Genomic DNA, 14074 nt, shown 5'->3' with positions numbered 1-14074 from the left:
TTTTCAATTATTTGTTGATAATTACATAGAAGTTCCTCTTTTCCTATCCCATCTCATTTTCCTATTGTTGTCCTAAGCTTGTTTCTATTGGACAATCATTCCCCAGGTTTGGTTATGGACTGGTTGCATTAGGATGTTTCTGCAATCAGGACTATTGCTATTTTGATTGTTTTGTCTTGGTCATGTCCACAACTTTACTGATTATTCATCCTATTTGATTTCCTCTCTCAAGCACGCCCATCATTGTTTGACACCTATTTCCTCATTTGTTTCACATAATCACAATGGATTTCCTCCTCCTTTCATCATAATTAAACAAAAATAAAATGCGACAGAGTGAAACAGTATTAATTCAGAAGTTAGATGTGTGAGTTTTTGTAATTTTTGGTTTTAATTACAGCTAATGTTCAGTCTGATTATTGTACTAAAAGCAATAATGTGCATTCCACAGTGCAGCCTTGCTATTTGCATTTTTTGTTTCAGTAGCAGCAGGAGCTATTTGTCTACTGGACCCCTTTTCAGAAGTGGGTTGTGGTGGCTCAAAAGGATTTCTTTGGCCATTTGGTGCAGCTTGACTTTAAGGCTATGAGCTGACTCAACTGCCGGGTTATGCACTGTAGCCATGAGCACTCTGAGTTGGCCCTAACACCTAGGAGTACTACCTGCTCCTCCTGTATTTATATCTTCCTCAAGGTCTTGGGCTGGGCTCTCTGTGTTCCCCTCACCCTCTCTCCTCTTCTCTTCTCTCGCTCTGCCTCTGTCTTGCTGCTTCCTTCTTGTTAGGCATTTCTCATTCCCTTTGTCTGTCATCCCACCATTTCTCCCCTCGCTTTTCCTCAGTGAATGATTGCTTGCTGCTCCACTTCCAGAGGAGCTGCAGATGTTACATCGAGATTGCACATGGCTTGCCAGTGATGTGTAACATCTTTATGCTCCATTGTCAGCTGCTTTAACACAAGGAAATGTGAGAAGAAATTTGAGGGTAATGACTTTTTGAATAAAGTGGTAGCATTTAGTTATAGCTTGGGGGGGGGGGGCGGTTAATGGTTTTATGTAGATTAGATAAAATGTGTTTTTTCCTTAAGTCTGGAAATTGTTCCACTGAAAATGTAGATTTCCAAACGGGGAATTGCACAAGGAATAGTTGCTGTGTAGCTGTAGGTGTTAATTGTACAGGTAGATAATAGGTGAATATTGGAACTTTGTCCAATAGGGCAGGTGGAGTGTGAGTTTATTAAAACCACTACAAGGCTCTGCGATAATAGAGCTCTTAAATTCTCCAGTCTCAGCTAGCACGCACACCCTGCAACCTGAAGCCTTTCTTGTGGTTGAGCTAGAGTGTTTCTACTCCTTATTGGCTCCTGGATCAAGCCTGAAAAGGGTTGGGCAGCCTCTGCCAGCCTCCGGCTCAGCTAGTTCAAAATAAGGTCAGAAATCAAGTGGGACCCAGCACTGAGCCGTTGGGTACTCCCAGTGAGCTCTGATATATGCAATGATTATAAATACTAATTGCTGACTCCTCTTCCAGACTTTCTCCATCCCCCATCCCCCACTCCCTGAGTCCGCCCTTGGACCCGCACCCTGGAGACTCCACCTGTCTTCAGGCAGACACAAAACAGAAAAGGAGGGGATTTCTTGCATTTTGTTGATTGAACTCTATGCAAGTCATGCTGCCTATCTTTTATCGTTTGACTTGCAAATTAAATTAACCAGACATTCAGGTTTACCGGGTCAGGTCTGGTTCCACACAAATCTCCAAACTGAGAAATATCTACAAAATAACATGAATGGTACACAGCATTTGTCCTCCAAATGTCCTAGCATTGACAGCAGTTGATTTGTGATGATGACATGCTACTCTATGATATTTTCAGTAGTTAAAGACATGTCGCCATGTACCCCCCTGTTCATTTTAGCAGAATTCCTTGAAATAATTGTATTTAGACTACAAATTTCCAAATAATAGCATGATTTGTGGGTTATGTTGTGTTTTTTTCTTTGGTTATTTATTAAAAAACCTCCCCCATCTCAGGTTGTCTAAAGAGTATGTTGTGAATATTGGGAATGGCGCTTACATATTTGTGTGTTTAGTCTGCACAACTGGGTTTTCCCAAAGGCTGCACCATATGACTGAGTGTGAGCCATATGTCTTGTTTATAATCACAGGTGACAAAGGCTTGACGCCTGACATCGTGTCCATGTGATTCTTTGTGTTTAGTGATAGGAAAGCATAATTACCTGATGATATACCATTATGCTTTCAGTTGTATATAATCAGGCTGTAATGTACAGTATATAGGAGCACATTCTGTCTCTATTTGTCTTTTTGTGTCTTCCTGTCTGGACCATCTCATTGTTTTGACATATTTGACAGACGATCCCTCCTTTCTTGGTGCCGTTTAAGTCCATGTTGTTTCCCATATGCAGGCTCATACAAACACTATGACAGCCAAGCAGTCAGATTGCAGTAATACCCTCTTGCTATATTTGTGTAGAAATCTGGGGATTTTTTGTAACATCCTTTAAGACTCCACCGGTGTATACATTTCAGGTATTTTTCAAGCTAGTGGAAAGTACCCATGAACAACTCTAGTTATTTGCATTTCCCTTTTCTCACCTGTTTTACTTTCCTCTTGCTGGATCTTTAGGCTTATGTCATTGCTTCTGTCCACACAATGGATCTCTTCATGTGCAATCACTGTTTCACCCTGATGATTCAAAAGGAAATTCAAGAAAGTGAAGCTGCTGGTTGCTGTAATGTAGGTCTTAATGGGAACCAACTAAATGGCAGCAGTGGTAGCTTTCTTTCCCATTCTCAAAACTCCTCCGATTGTCTCATTTTACAAGCTTTGGATGAAATCTGTAAAAACTATTGTAGGCAGCTATCACAGTATTGACATTTCTGAATGGTTGTACACACCTCACTGAGGATAGCCCTTTTGTTGTGTTTGTAGATATTTTTCTCGGAGGAGCATCTTTGCCAGCCTATCCCTGCCGACCCAGCACCCCCCACGTCCCCTCCCTCTAGTTCTGCTTCTCTTTCTCCCTCTTTGTGGCCAAGTACAAAGGAGCCGTTATCCTTGGGCTACTGGTTGCCACAGCGACGGCTCACTTCCCCCCCCCCCCCCCACATTCCCAAGTTCTGGTCCAAGTGGGTCGGAAAACGTCCCCCTTCTCTTGGCCTAGCACCATTTGAACTGGCTCCTCCATGTTTGATCCTCAGCCCAGAGTCTTTGAGTTTTTGTTCTCAAAATGAGGAACTTTGGTTATAGAAAATAAAAGGTAATGAGTGATAAATGTTATTACTAACATTATATGGGAATTTATTTTTCGATTGAATTGTCTTTTGTGTTCTTCTCAAGTTTATGAACAAGCTTAAATATTGATTTCCATTTTGCCATGTTTGCACAATATGTTCAACTGCAGTGTATGTCTGCTCAAGTATGCACACGTATAAGTATATCATTGTGAAAATCAGTATCAGTCATATTCTGTACATGTATAAGCAGGGGGTAAGATAAAAGCAACTGACTGACCACTGGTTTCTATATCTTTCTGTCTCCTCAGGATTTCTGGGTGGAATGACCCTGTCATGATGCCACAGCCTTGCCACACCATACGCCCAGGTGATCAAGGAGGGCGTGTCTGGCTATCAGACAATCACAGATGGAGCCCCAATAGAGTTACTTCAGATTCCTGTTCAGATACATTTCCTCCAAAGAGCCTCCTGCATCACTGACACTTCGCCCCTCTGGTAAGTTATAGCATTCAAGACGATGATTTCCATTTCTCTTATTTCAGACGAGTCTCTATTTACATGTCTATTGTGTAGGATTTAGGTGCTGTAATTGAATATAATATTCAGAGCATTCATTTATAATGACCTGGATCTAAAAAAAACATTGTGTTTATGTTACAAACAAAGGTAATGCAGATAACGTGTACCGATCAATTGGTGTGGCCAAGTTGCCTGCAACTTACAGTGATTAAAACATACCAAAACATTTTTCTTATTTTTTGTCAATGTATTAAAGGTGTTTAACAAGCATGCATGTCAAAAGTGGAATTTCTTCAGTTTTCTTCCAGTAGTCCATTGTACATAAATGCGCTCTTGTAATTCTGAATTATAAAATCTATCATTGCATTTTCTTTTTTGACCAACAACTTATCTTTTTTATTTCTCCTCAGGTCGTTGCTCCCTCGCCCTCCTCCTTCACTCCTGTTTTCTCTGGAGTCCTTACTGTTTCCTGATTACCCGTCTTGGGATGTTGGAGTCGTTTCATGGCAGCTGCCATGGAGATAGACGGGTTCCTCTAGTAGGTTATTCAAGACACAATCTCCAGATGTTGGGCCAGATGCAGGTCGTCCACACGGGCAGAATTAGACAAGGACGGGCACAGAGGTAAAATGCTGATTTTGATCTATGTTTTCAATTACAGAAAAGACAAAATAGGCTTAAGTCTGCCCTGAATGTTATCATGTAAAGTGTCCCATCAATGCAAGAGCTGTGTCCTCATGCGGTTTTAGAGTTGAAACGTCCTGAGTGGTGTTATACTCAATCAACTTTATCTATAAATATAAGTAGCTGTTTTTCCTTTTGTGGCAAGATAATTTGTCAGGGCAGAAAACACTGGAAAAGACAGGAAAACCTGCATACAGAATGAAATGAGTTATTTTTTGTCATATTTTATAAGAACCCAAAGAATGAAATGTATAATTAAATGTGCTCACATCGTTGTTGATGGCTCAATGCCCTTTTGTCGTTTTCCATCACTCAGACATACAGTCAACCATCATCGATTGCTTTATCAAACTCTTCTTTTGTTTTTTATTCTGAGTAATAATACTGTATTATGTTCCTCTCAGGTGCTGTGCGGCTCAGCTTCCTGATTCACACCATCTGACAAAATCACAGCAGGAACTATAGGACTTCCTATTCCTGTGGAACATCTTGCTCTGGCACTTGTGAGGACCTACTTGACCCTGTTGCACAGAATTTAGTCAGGACTCTTATCCTCCAGCGTAGAAACCATGCGGCACATTCATGTGGAGTTAGCCCACAAAAAGGCTCCGTTAGAGCTTCCAGCCCAGGAGGGGGACCTGCCTCCACCTACAGCCCCAACACAGGGCCTAGACTCTGGGGTCAGACCTGGGGCACCAAGGCACTTTGGTCAGGAGGAGTTACGTCTCCAAAAGGTCTACCAGCTCTCTATTTTCTCCCAGTTGGGGGGATTTTCTACCTCCACCGAATCCCACACTGATACCCAACAGAGGCCTGTCCGGTTGGGTGTGAAAAGGGGGCTAGAGGAACCCCAGCTGACTCATAAGCGCCCTCACCTGGGGGACACCTCAGATAAGGAGGCGTTTGAGGGAGGGGTGCTATGTGGGCCAGCCCCTGCTCAAGGTGTTGGGATGGGGTTAGCAATGGGCCCAGCTGGGCCTGGTTCTGTATACTCTTGCACACAGATGGAGCACAGAGACTCTGAGGGGGGACTGTCACCCAGGTCTCCACCCCTCTCCCCAAGCCACAACCCCTCCCGACGCCCAACTCAGCACAATCATGATAGGCCTATTCCTGATGTGTTTGCTCCTCTCTCACCTAAATCTCCCCCAATGTGTGACCCACACAGTCATCTGTGTGACCAGGGCCATTCTATCGGAGGTTCGGCCAGGACTGAGGCACCTAATGGGGGCCACACACCCACTTACCCACTAGGTAGTAGCCCCGGAAGTGAAAGTTTCAATAATGGCTCATCTGGAGGCCAGCCCAGTCCCTACTTATATGAGATGTCCACATATGAGATTCCCAACCCTACCAGTCCCACCAGCCCTCCAGGCCCTTTCTCGCCCCCACACCACACAGAGCTGCAGGAACCAGGGGAGGCCACCGAATGGGAAGTCGGACTTGAATCCTCCCCACCTGAGCGAAGTGCCACCCAGACTGCTTCCTCCTCCTCTAATGGCCTGGCTTCCTGGGAGAAAACTCCCAGCACTAATGGCCACCGCCTCGCTTCTGGAGGCCACTGGCCGGTCAAAAAGAGACTGCTGTCCCCGAGCGATACTGGGGAGTCATGTTCAGATGATGAGGGACCCTCCACATCCAAGAGAAGCAGGCTGTCATTGCTGGCTCCAGGACTTGGCCCAGCATCATGTCGCAGCACTGATGCTAAAGCCGCCCCTTACTGGAACCACCTGCTGCCCTCTGCATGGGACCGGCCTAAGGTCAGCAAACTCGCATGCATACACAAACATGCATCATCCATCTCTCTAAGGAAATTACTCTGATTCATCAGCCAAATGTTCCAACAACTTTGCTCACTTAAAGCTAACATGAGCTGTTCTGCAACTTGGCTGTATTTCTAAATAACTGAGTGCAAGAGTCATGAATTTATAGATGTGACAGATAAATGTATTGCTGTATCTTGATGTCTTTATCCTATTGTCATGATTTTATAGTATATTGAGTTGCTACTACTGTGAGAAAGAAGCTCAAGGAGATTTTATTGCAGCATGCATAGTAAAACAGCATGTGCACATTTGCATGCAAATACCGTGCTTTTAGACCAAAAACATTGAGACCACCATATGCGAAGGCTCCTAAAACTTTGAATACAGAATAAGAAATAGCTGTTTCAAGTCAGTGGTTGATGGCAAGACATCTGCGAGCCTTGAGGGTTGTGGAAAAGTGGCCAAGGTGTAAATAAAGGGAAACTAAGAGAAAAGGTAAATAGTGAAAGAATGAAGTGATGGCCGGCTCATTATCACACCACGCTGGAACAGGCTGAGTAGCTCCAGAATAAAGCCCATTGAGGGAGTACCATTGTTCCCCCTACATGACTGTGCTGCGTCTCCCATACACATGCACACACAAACACACAGGCGCGCACACACATGTACATACATCCTGCTTGAAAAATGGTTCTGGAAGTGAATTGGCCATTTTTGAACATTGGGAGGCCAGAAAGAGCTTTATGTGTGCACGTTGGTGGGATGGGGGGTGTGCTAATGGTGACAATAGGGTTCACTAGTTCATTAGTTAGGTTTCATACAGTGGTGGGAACACCGTGGATAGAGGTGTTCAGTGTTGTGCGAGGGAAGGGCAGGGAGAAACAGATTTAAGAAAGGCTCAAGTATTCAAAAAAGGGACAAAGAGTACAGGGAGCAAGGCTTAGCCATCACAGGAACCGGTTTTTTGAGTAAGTTAGAAAAATATATTTTTGGGACAATATATTGTTGATATTCGAAAATGCCGTCTGTGGTTTTGATCGAGAGCGACGATGAGACGACAAGCTGACAAAGAACTCCATGCTCTGTAGAGAGCCAGTGTAGCCAAGAGTTAGCTAATACCAGGAAGCTGACCATGAGTGAAAGGTTTGCTGCAGGCAAATGGCTAGCAGGTAGCAAAGGTTTGGCCAGTGATGAGGCATCCGACAGCTGGGTGGCCTTTACGATGAACCGCAGCTTGGAAATGGGAAATGTTAGTGCAACTTCCAATAGTCAGCGCTCTGTAAGTAAGAGGAAACCTGGAATACACAATTACACATAGAAACTTCTCTCACGTGAATGCAGAAACACAAACACATGCCTATTTGTTCTTTGTTTGAATATCTTTACTTTCTCTGTGTGTATTGAGAATCTCTCATTTGTGAATAGCTTGGTGCTGACATAAATCTGGCATTATAATGATAAAGAAAAACAAATAATAATCTCCTTTTTTTTTGTCCTGTTCAGACTGGCACAGACTGCACGAGATCAGGGAGACGGCTTAAAAGTGGGCTGCGGCTGAAGAGGTGAGTGCTATGTCATATTTCTGATGAGAGAAAAAAATTCAAATGGACAGTTATACTCAAAGTCTAAATTACATATTTTTGCATCTGTCTCCTGTGGTGCTATTAATTGATTTAGATTGTTTCAGGATGAATTACACAGTCGTCAAGATATTAGCTGTACAGACATCTGCCTAATAATATGCCTTAGAATATATTGAAAATAGATGGCCCTCGGGTCTTGGCACTCAAAAATACTAATGTCTCTTACCATAAATCATGACCCGGTTACTCAAAATAATCTTTGAGCCATTTCATGTCAAAACAGTCTCTCTACCAAGCTACAATCGGCAACTGTATCATGCGCAAAAGGAAGCATCGACTAATGGACGAGAGGCTTGTGCTCATGACAGAGCAGGATGTAAACTTTAATTGTGTCGTCTTTGGCTGAGCTGTAATGTTAGCCAGCTTTCTTAGCTTAGTTAACTAACCTCTTGTGCATGAGTAGATGCACACTTCTTTCTGCACAGAGCATAGAGAGAAAACACATGAAAGCGCTTGCAACAAGTTTTCTGGGTTATCGTGCGCAATTCGGTCATGATTTCTGGAAAGAGACATTGCTGTTGAGGTTTTTGGATATATCTTTTGGCCCCTTTAGCGCCACAAGCCGAACATCTATTGGCAATTCAAACAATCTGGATGAATAGATAGCACTACAGGTGAGTGGAAAAATGTCAATGTTGTGATGAACTGTCCCTTTAAACCAGCAACACAAGGAAAGACAGTGGGAGTTTGCGTAGGTTAGATGTAACTCTAAATTAAAGGGTTTTGTGTCTGGACTTGAATACTGAGACACACTCAGAGGCATGTGACATGTTGGTTAAGACAAAATTAGTGTGATGTTAGCCACTAACCACGGGTCTGTTTGTGTGTGTTTGCGGTCATATTTAGTCGGCAGCTGCGCAGCGGCAGACACACAGACACCGGCCGCTCCACACGTTCCAGTTGGCCCTCATCATCCATCAGCAGATCGCTACTTGGCAACTTTGAGGTACAAATTGTAAAAGTTTCTTTAATAACTTCAGGAGACACAAGTGAATGCAGGTCAAAAACAGTGCTGTGTTGGGGTATCATTGCAGGTGGAGCCAGGAGAGTTTTGGTTCTCCCTTAACAACCTTACCTAAGCAGACCTTTACAATCGAATACATCTCAGTCATAAATTCTTCTTTTGCTAAGATTATATTGTTCAGGTTGTGGTGACATTGTTGTAAATGTCTTGTATTGGTAAGTAGAGTGATGTTGAACTGGACTACATTATATTGACGGGTGTTTTTAACTACAGTATGATCTTAATGCTCAAATATATATGAGTCAACATCTTTCTGACAGTGTCAGCAAGACTGTCAGTCTTTGTTAAGAAAACTTCACTTTAGTTATTGGGACATTTATGGAGTGCCAAGAAATGGTCCAAATTTTGATGTCTTGATGTACAAGAAAATTCCATTAAAATGATAATTGTAAGTAAAGTTCAGGGAGTTATTTAAAACTATGTGTTTTTTTTAATTATAATGTATTGTCACTAAATGGGGTAGAAAGGGTAACATTGTAATCAAGTGAGTTCATTATTTCATGCAAAATCAACTCACCTTTGCTCACAATGTTGTCGACCTGCAGATACATACGTATATACGTAAATATGGATTTTTCACGGATTTCACAAAGTTGGGCATTTCTCTGATTCTGTGGCCAAACTTGACTCAGGGTGCAACAGTAAACCATGTCCTTTATGAACCCTAAGTAGTATGAAGAGTTTTAAAGGCTCATGTTCATGACTTTATACCCTCTACTCTCATTTGTTTCAGGAGTCTATACTGAAGGGTCGATTCTCCCCGTCAGGCCGGATCGAAGGCTTCACAGCTGAGATCGGTGCCAGTGGCTCCTATTGCCCGCAGCACGTCACCCTGCCTGTGCAGGTTACGTACTACGATATCTCAGAGCACAGCGCGCCCTCACCCTTCCTGGTCAGTGTGTGTATGTGTGTGTGTCTGTAAGATATTGTGTGTTTGTGTGTAGTTGTGTGCACATTCAGTCAAGCACAAACAATAAATCAAACAAAAAACAGCACTGTTTATTTCTCGTAGCAGATGGTTTGTCTGATAGCAGGAAAAAAGTACACTCATTGAAAGAAAAACAAATCGGATCAGAACAAGTACTCCAAACAATAATAAATATAGAATTGGCTTCAACTAAATTGATGTTGGCTTGCCTCCTCAGAACCAGATGCATGAAAAATGTGGCAGCCTTTTCCCACATCTGTCCACGTCAGCACAGAATACAATGCATTCACAATATCTATGCTCAAATAATGATATATACAGTCTCCTAGTCCTTGGTAAAGAAGGATCAGCATTAACATATGAACAACTTTATTCTGACTCATAATAAGTCTGTGGCTATTTGGAAACCAGCTTAATGCCTCATGTTGATTTTGAATTGACGCGGTGAGTGTTAGGCTTCTTATGATTCAGTTCTTTGAACTGTAAATGTACATTTAACATATTAGTGTGTAGTTGCCTTTGTAGCTTGACTCACATATTTTAGAGTTCATCCACTTGCATTTTAGATTTTTTAGTGTTGTTTATTTGGCGTTTTTGATGTCCCTTTTAATTGTAGATGCATAACTTAAACAGACATGTCTTGTCAGTGAATAAAACCAGAAATGAAAATTGCAAGTTTAATGATGTAAGTTTAATTTTAGCACATTTAAGCCACATCCTGACCCTGCTGTATAAGTTTCTCAGCTATTAAAGTGTACCAAAGAGAAGACTTATTTCACCACTGCAGTGAATGAGGACATTCAATCAGTGCCATGTCTCTTTCCCTCACAGGGGGTGATATCCCTTGAGCCTCTTGGAAAGAAAGGATACAGCATACCCAAAGCAGGGACCATTCAAGTGGTAGGTTAATCTTGTGCTTTTCATGGCAAGGGTGAAACCATGTTCAATAATTCTTTTGTCATTTGAATTAAAAAAAAAAAATAGTCTCATTAATTTAAAACTGCTGCACTCTTATTTGTGCTGTTTTAAATGCTGACTTTGGTCTGACTTCTGTTCTCAGACCTTATTTAATCCCAACAAAACTGTGGTGAAGATGTTCCTGGTGACCTACAACTTCGGCGACATGCCCGTCAATCACATGACCTTCCTGCGCCACCGTATCTTCCTGGTGCCTGTGGAGGAGGGGGTTGAAGGGAAAAGCGAGGTGTCCCCAGGAGGCGGAGTTCTCGACAGGAAGAAGATTCTCTGCTACCTGATACATCTCAGGTGCGACTGAGCTCTCAGCCATCTGCGTTACTTGCTACCACCTGATGTTCTGTCAGAAATTGTCTCTATATTTTGTGTTATCAGTCAACATTGTGTCTAGAAAAGTCTAATAAAGCAATGATAACACATTTAAAATATCCCTAATCTGCACAGGCATTAAAACAGAGAGAAACTACAGCATCAGAGTTAGGGTTGGGAATAATTTTCTATCTACTGATCTGTACCCACCAGTACATAAACATGTGCATCTACTCATGGACAAGGTGCTTGTGAAAGCAGGATGTAAACATTACTGCCCATTAGTGGCGTCCTCCTCGATGAGCTGTAACGTTGGCTTGCTTAGTTATCTCAGTGTGCGCTTCTTCTATGCAGTGATTTGGTTTGTGCGTGTAGTTCAGTAGAAAGAAAGTACATCCCACATGAAAGTGCTCACATAATAATATAATAACAGGGATATGATTTCGGGAAAGAGACCTTGCTGTTGAGTTTTTCAAATGTATCTTTTTGGCGCTTTGAGCGTTACAAGATGAGTGCAATTTTAGTTCCATTCCTTTCTGAGAGAAGGCAGACAACTCTATGACCGATATCGCCAAAGGTCAGGAACTCAGAAAAAGAATCTAGACAGACAAATAGCGCTACATGTAAGAGGAAAACTATGTACTTTAGCTTTGAGAACTTTCCCTTTTTAAGTGATAAAAAAGTGTTTTATTTTTCTTTTCTTGCTTTCTCAGATTCCAGAGCTCCAAATCTGGGAAGATCTACTTGCACAATGATATCCGGCTGCTATTCTCCCGCAAATCCATCGAAGTGGACACAGGGATCCCTTATGAGCTGAAATCTTTCACCGAGGTGCCAAGAAACCCCAAATACTCCCCCCGTGTGTGACCCCCAGCTTGACCCTCTGACCCTCTCCGACGCCAACGCAGCCCCTCTTGTGCTTCCTATAGAAGGAGGGAGGGAAACAGACAGACTGCTAGAATGATGGACACAAAACTTGATAAGACTTGATGAGCAACACATGCACACAAGACACAGGTGCACATATGATACAGTGTCGGCGTTAGTAAAAGCCCTGCTTTTTATGCATTTATTCAAAGTCAAAACAGTTTGGTGATGGGAAACTGAACCAAATATGGCATTCCTTCTATCTTTTATTCTCTGAGATATTAGAATTAAAAGCAAAGGAGCAGCCCATCCCGCATGCAGTCAAAAAGCAGGACTTTTTACGACACCTTCGACTGTACAAACACTGACACGTACACAGCACACAGCACACAGCACACACGTCACAGCTGAAACACTTCTGGTGGAGACTGAGTTCAGTGTTAACATGCATGCCTTGTGACTTAAACAACTGAATTTTCCTCTAGTGCCGTATCACACTGTCCTTCACTCTGCCTGCAGCTCCAGCCACCTCATCGGACCAATCATTTCCACCAGTTCAAATTTGACAAGAGGCCACAAAACAATAAGCACATGCCTTGATTGTCGGGAGAATGACGTAATGACCCTCCCTTCACCCTTTTCACACACTCACACACTTTCTGACCAGCGGAGGAGCAAAGACACAAATGCTTGAGAAAGCGAAGGCTGAAGCCGAATCGGCCATCTTGATCTCGGATGTCTCATCATTTAACACATGATAAAAAGTAACGCAGACATGATTTGACCAAACCCAGGACATCTGTTAAAAACAATACATCTCTCTTCCTACCATTTCACTTACCACAGTATGGACCACTGTGTACACTTCAAAACCAGGAGGGTCATACCATGTAGTGAAAAACAGGGGAATCCAGTTCATGTTGTGTAGCCAGACTGAGGGACACTGTGCCGTATCTTTTTTTCATTTTTCGTTTTTTTAAGATTCTGTTCAAAAGAGTCAGATGTTGGAGCAGCAAATTGAGAGAAAAAAAAACCCAACAAGCTGTAGTATTTTTAATTTATGTTTTTTCGCAAATGTCTTAATAAGCAATATGCTGCACAAAGTAGAGTGTGTTTTTCAGCCGGACGAGCTTTCTCTCTGGAGCGGGGGGAACAGAGAAAGCGGAGAATTAAGAGTGGGAGGAATCGGGCGGAGGGAGGAGGGAGGGATGATGAGGGAGGGAAGGGTGGTGGGGTATTTAATATGGGGATAAAGTCTATGTATATTTAAAAGAATAAACTCTGCGACTGGCGAGTAGCACCTGTGTTTGTTGTCGTTTTTGATTGACAGCGATTGTGGAAATCCTACTCTTTACCTCATCATTTGCTGCTACTCCCCCGTGACTTTCCACCCAATTCAGTGGTCATCAACCAGATGGGATTATTCTGAATTAAAGACAGTTTTTTTCATCAGTGTCAGTATATAATGTTTCAACTAATAGTACTCAGTGGGCTGCACAAGTCTCACCCATACAACTTACTACAAAAAGCACACTGCACTTCACATGCGGTATTGCTGGAGTTGCCCTTTTAAACACATTTTCTCAACACTATGTTGTAAAAAATTCAATAGATATATTGAAATCGAAAACTTTTCATGTGTCAACGGGCCATTCTATTTGAGACATACCAGAAATGATAAGTACCACAACATGGAATAAAGGAAGCAGCTGACAGAAAAGAAAGCCTGAGGACCGAGATTCAATTTGATTTCTATCTTGCAGATGTTCACAAATCTGCCTGAGAGGAACCTTTTAAGACAGAAAGCGCTTCCTTCCCCAACTTCTGCTGCGCCACTGCAGCTACTGGCAGGCTGAGTCACAGACAGACAGACTTCATTTGTTCTGGGCGAGTCTGCAAATATTGACATCAAACTGTGTTAATGTCGAGCACTGCGTTGCTTAAAAGAGGAGTCGTCCTCTGTAAATATTCCCCAGCTAAAAATATGGAGGAACATCTAAATTTAAATCTGACCAACAAAACAGCCAGTCATTCCTGCAATACTCAATTCACAATGTCAGGAGACTTTGCTTATACAAGATTAAAATATGAACAAAAAAC

The 14074-nt window shown here is 42.4% G+C and overlaps 1 protein-coding gene across 2 annotated transcripts in view; it reads left to right on the top strand.

Annotated features, from left to right (window-relative positions):
• atosb (atos homolog b) overlaps nucleotides 1–13060 on the top strand; it is a 28542-nt gene extending 15482 nt beyond the window's left edge. For both annotated transcript variants that reach the window (XM_030417538.1, XM_030417537.1), the window contains exons 2-10: nucleotides 3568–3754; nucleotides 4189–4402; nucleotides 4867–6222; nucleotides 7732–7790; nucleotides 8718–8817; nucleotides 9629–9787; nucleotides 10655–10723; nucleotides 10884–11089; nucleotides 11821–13060. In XM_030417538.1, coding sequence (XP_030273398.1) covers nucleotides 5032–6222; nucleotides 7732–7790; nucleotides 8718–8817; nucleotides 9629–9787; nucleotides 10655–10723; nucleotides 10884–11089; nucleotides 11821–11974 — 1938 coding nt within the window. In that variant the 5' untranslated portion in view covers nucleotides 3568–3754; nucleotides 4189–4402; nucleotides 4867–5031 and the 3' untranslated portion in view covers nucleotides 11975–13060. The remainder of the gene's footprint in view (nucleotides 1–3567; nucleotides 3755–4188; nucleotides 4403–4866; nucleotides 6223–7731; nucleotides 7791–8717; nucleotides 8818–9628; nucleotides 9788–10654; nucleotides 10724–10883; nucleotides 11090–11820) is intronic.
• Nucleotides 13061–14074: the final 1014 nt, after the last annotated feature.

Source organism: Sparus aurata, chromosome 5 (genome assembly GCF_900880675.1).
Source record: "Sparus aurata chromosome 5, fSpaAur1.1, whole genome shotgun sequence".
NCBI classification, from domain to species: Eukaryota; Metazoa; Chordata; class Actinopteri; order Spariformes; family Sparidae; genus Sparus; species Sparus aurata.
Note: the sequence above shows the minus strand (reverse complement) of the source record. Positions and strands in the feature narration are given on the sequence as shown.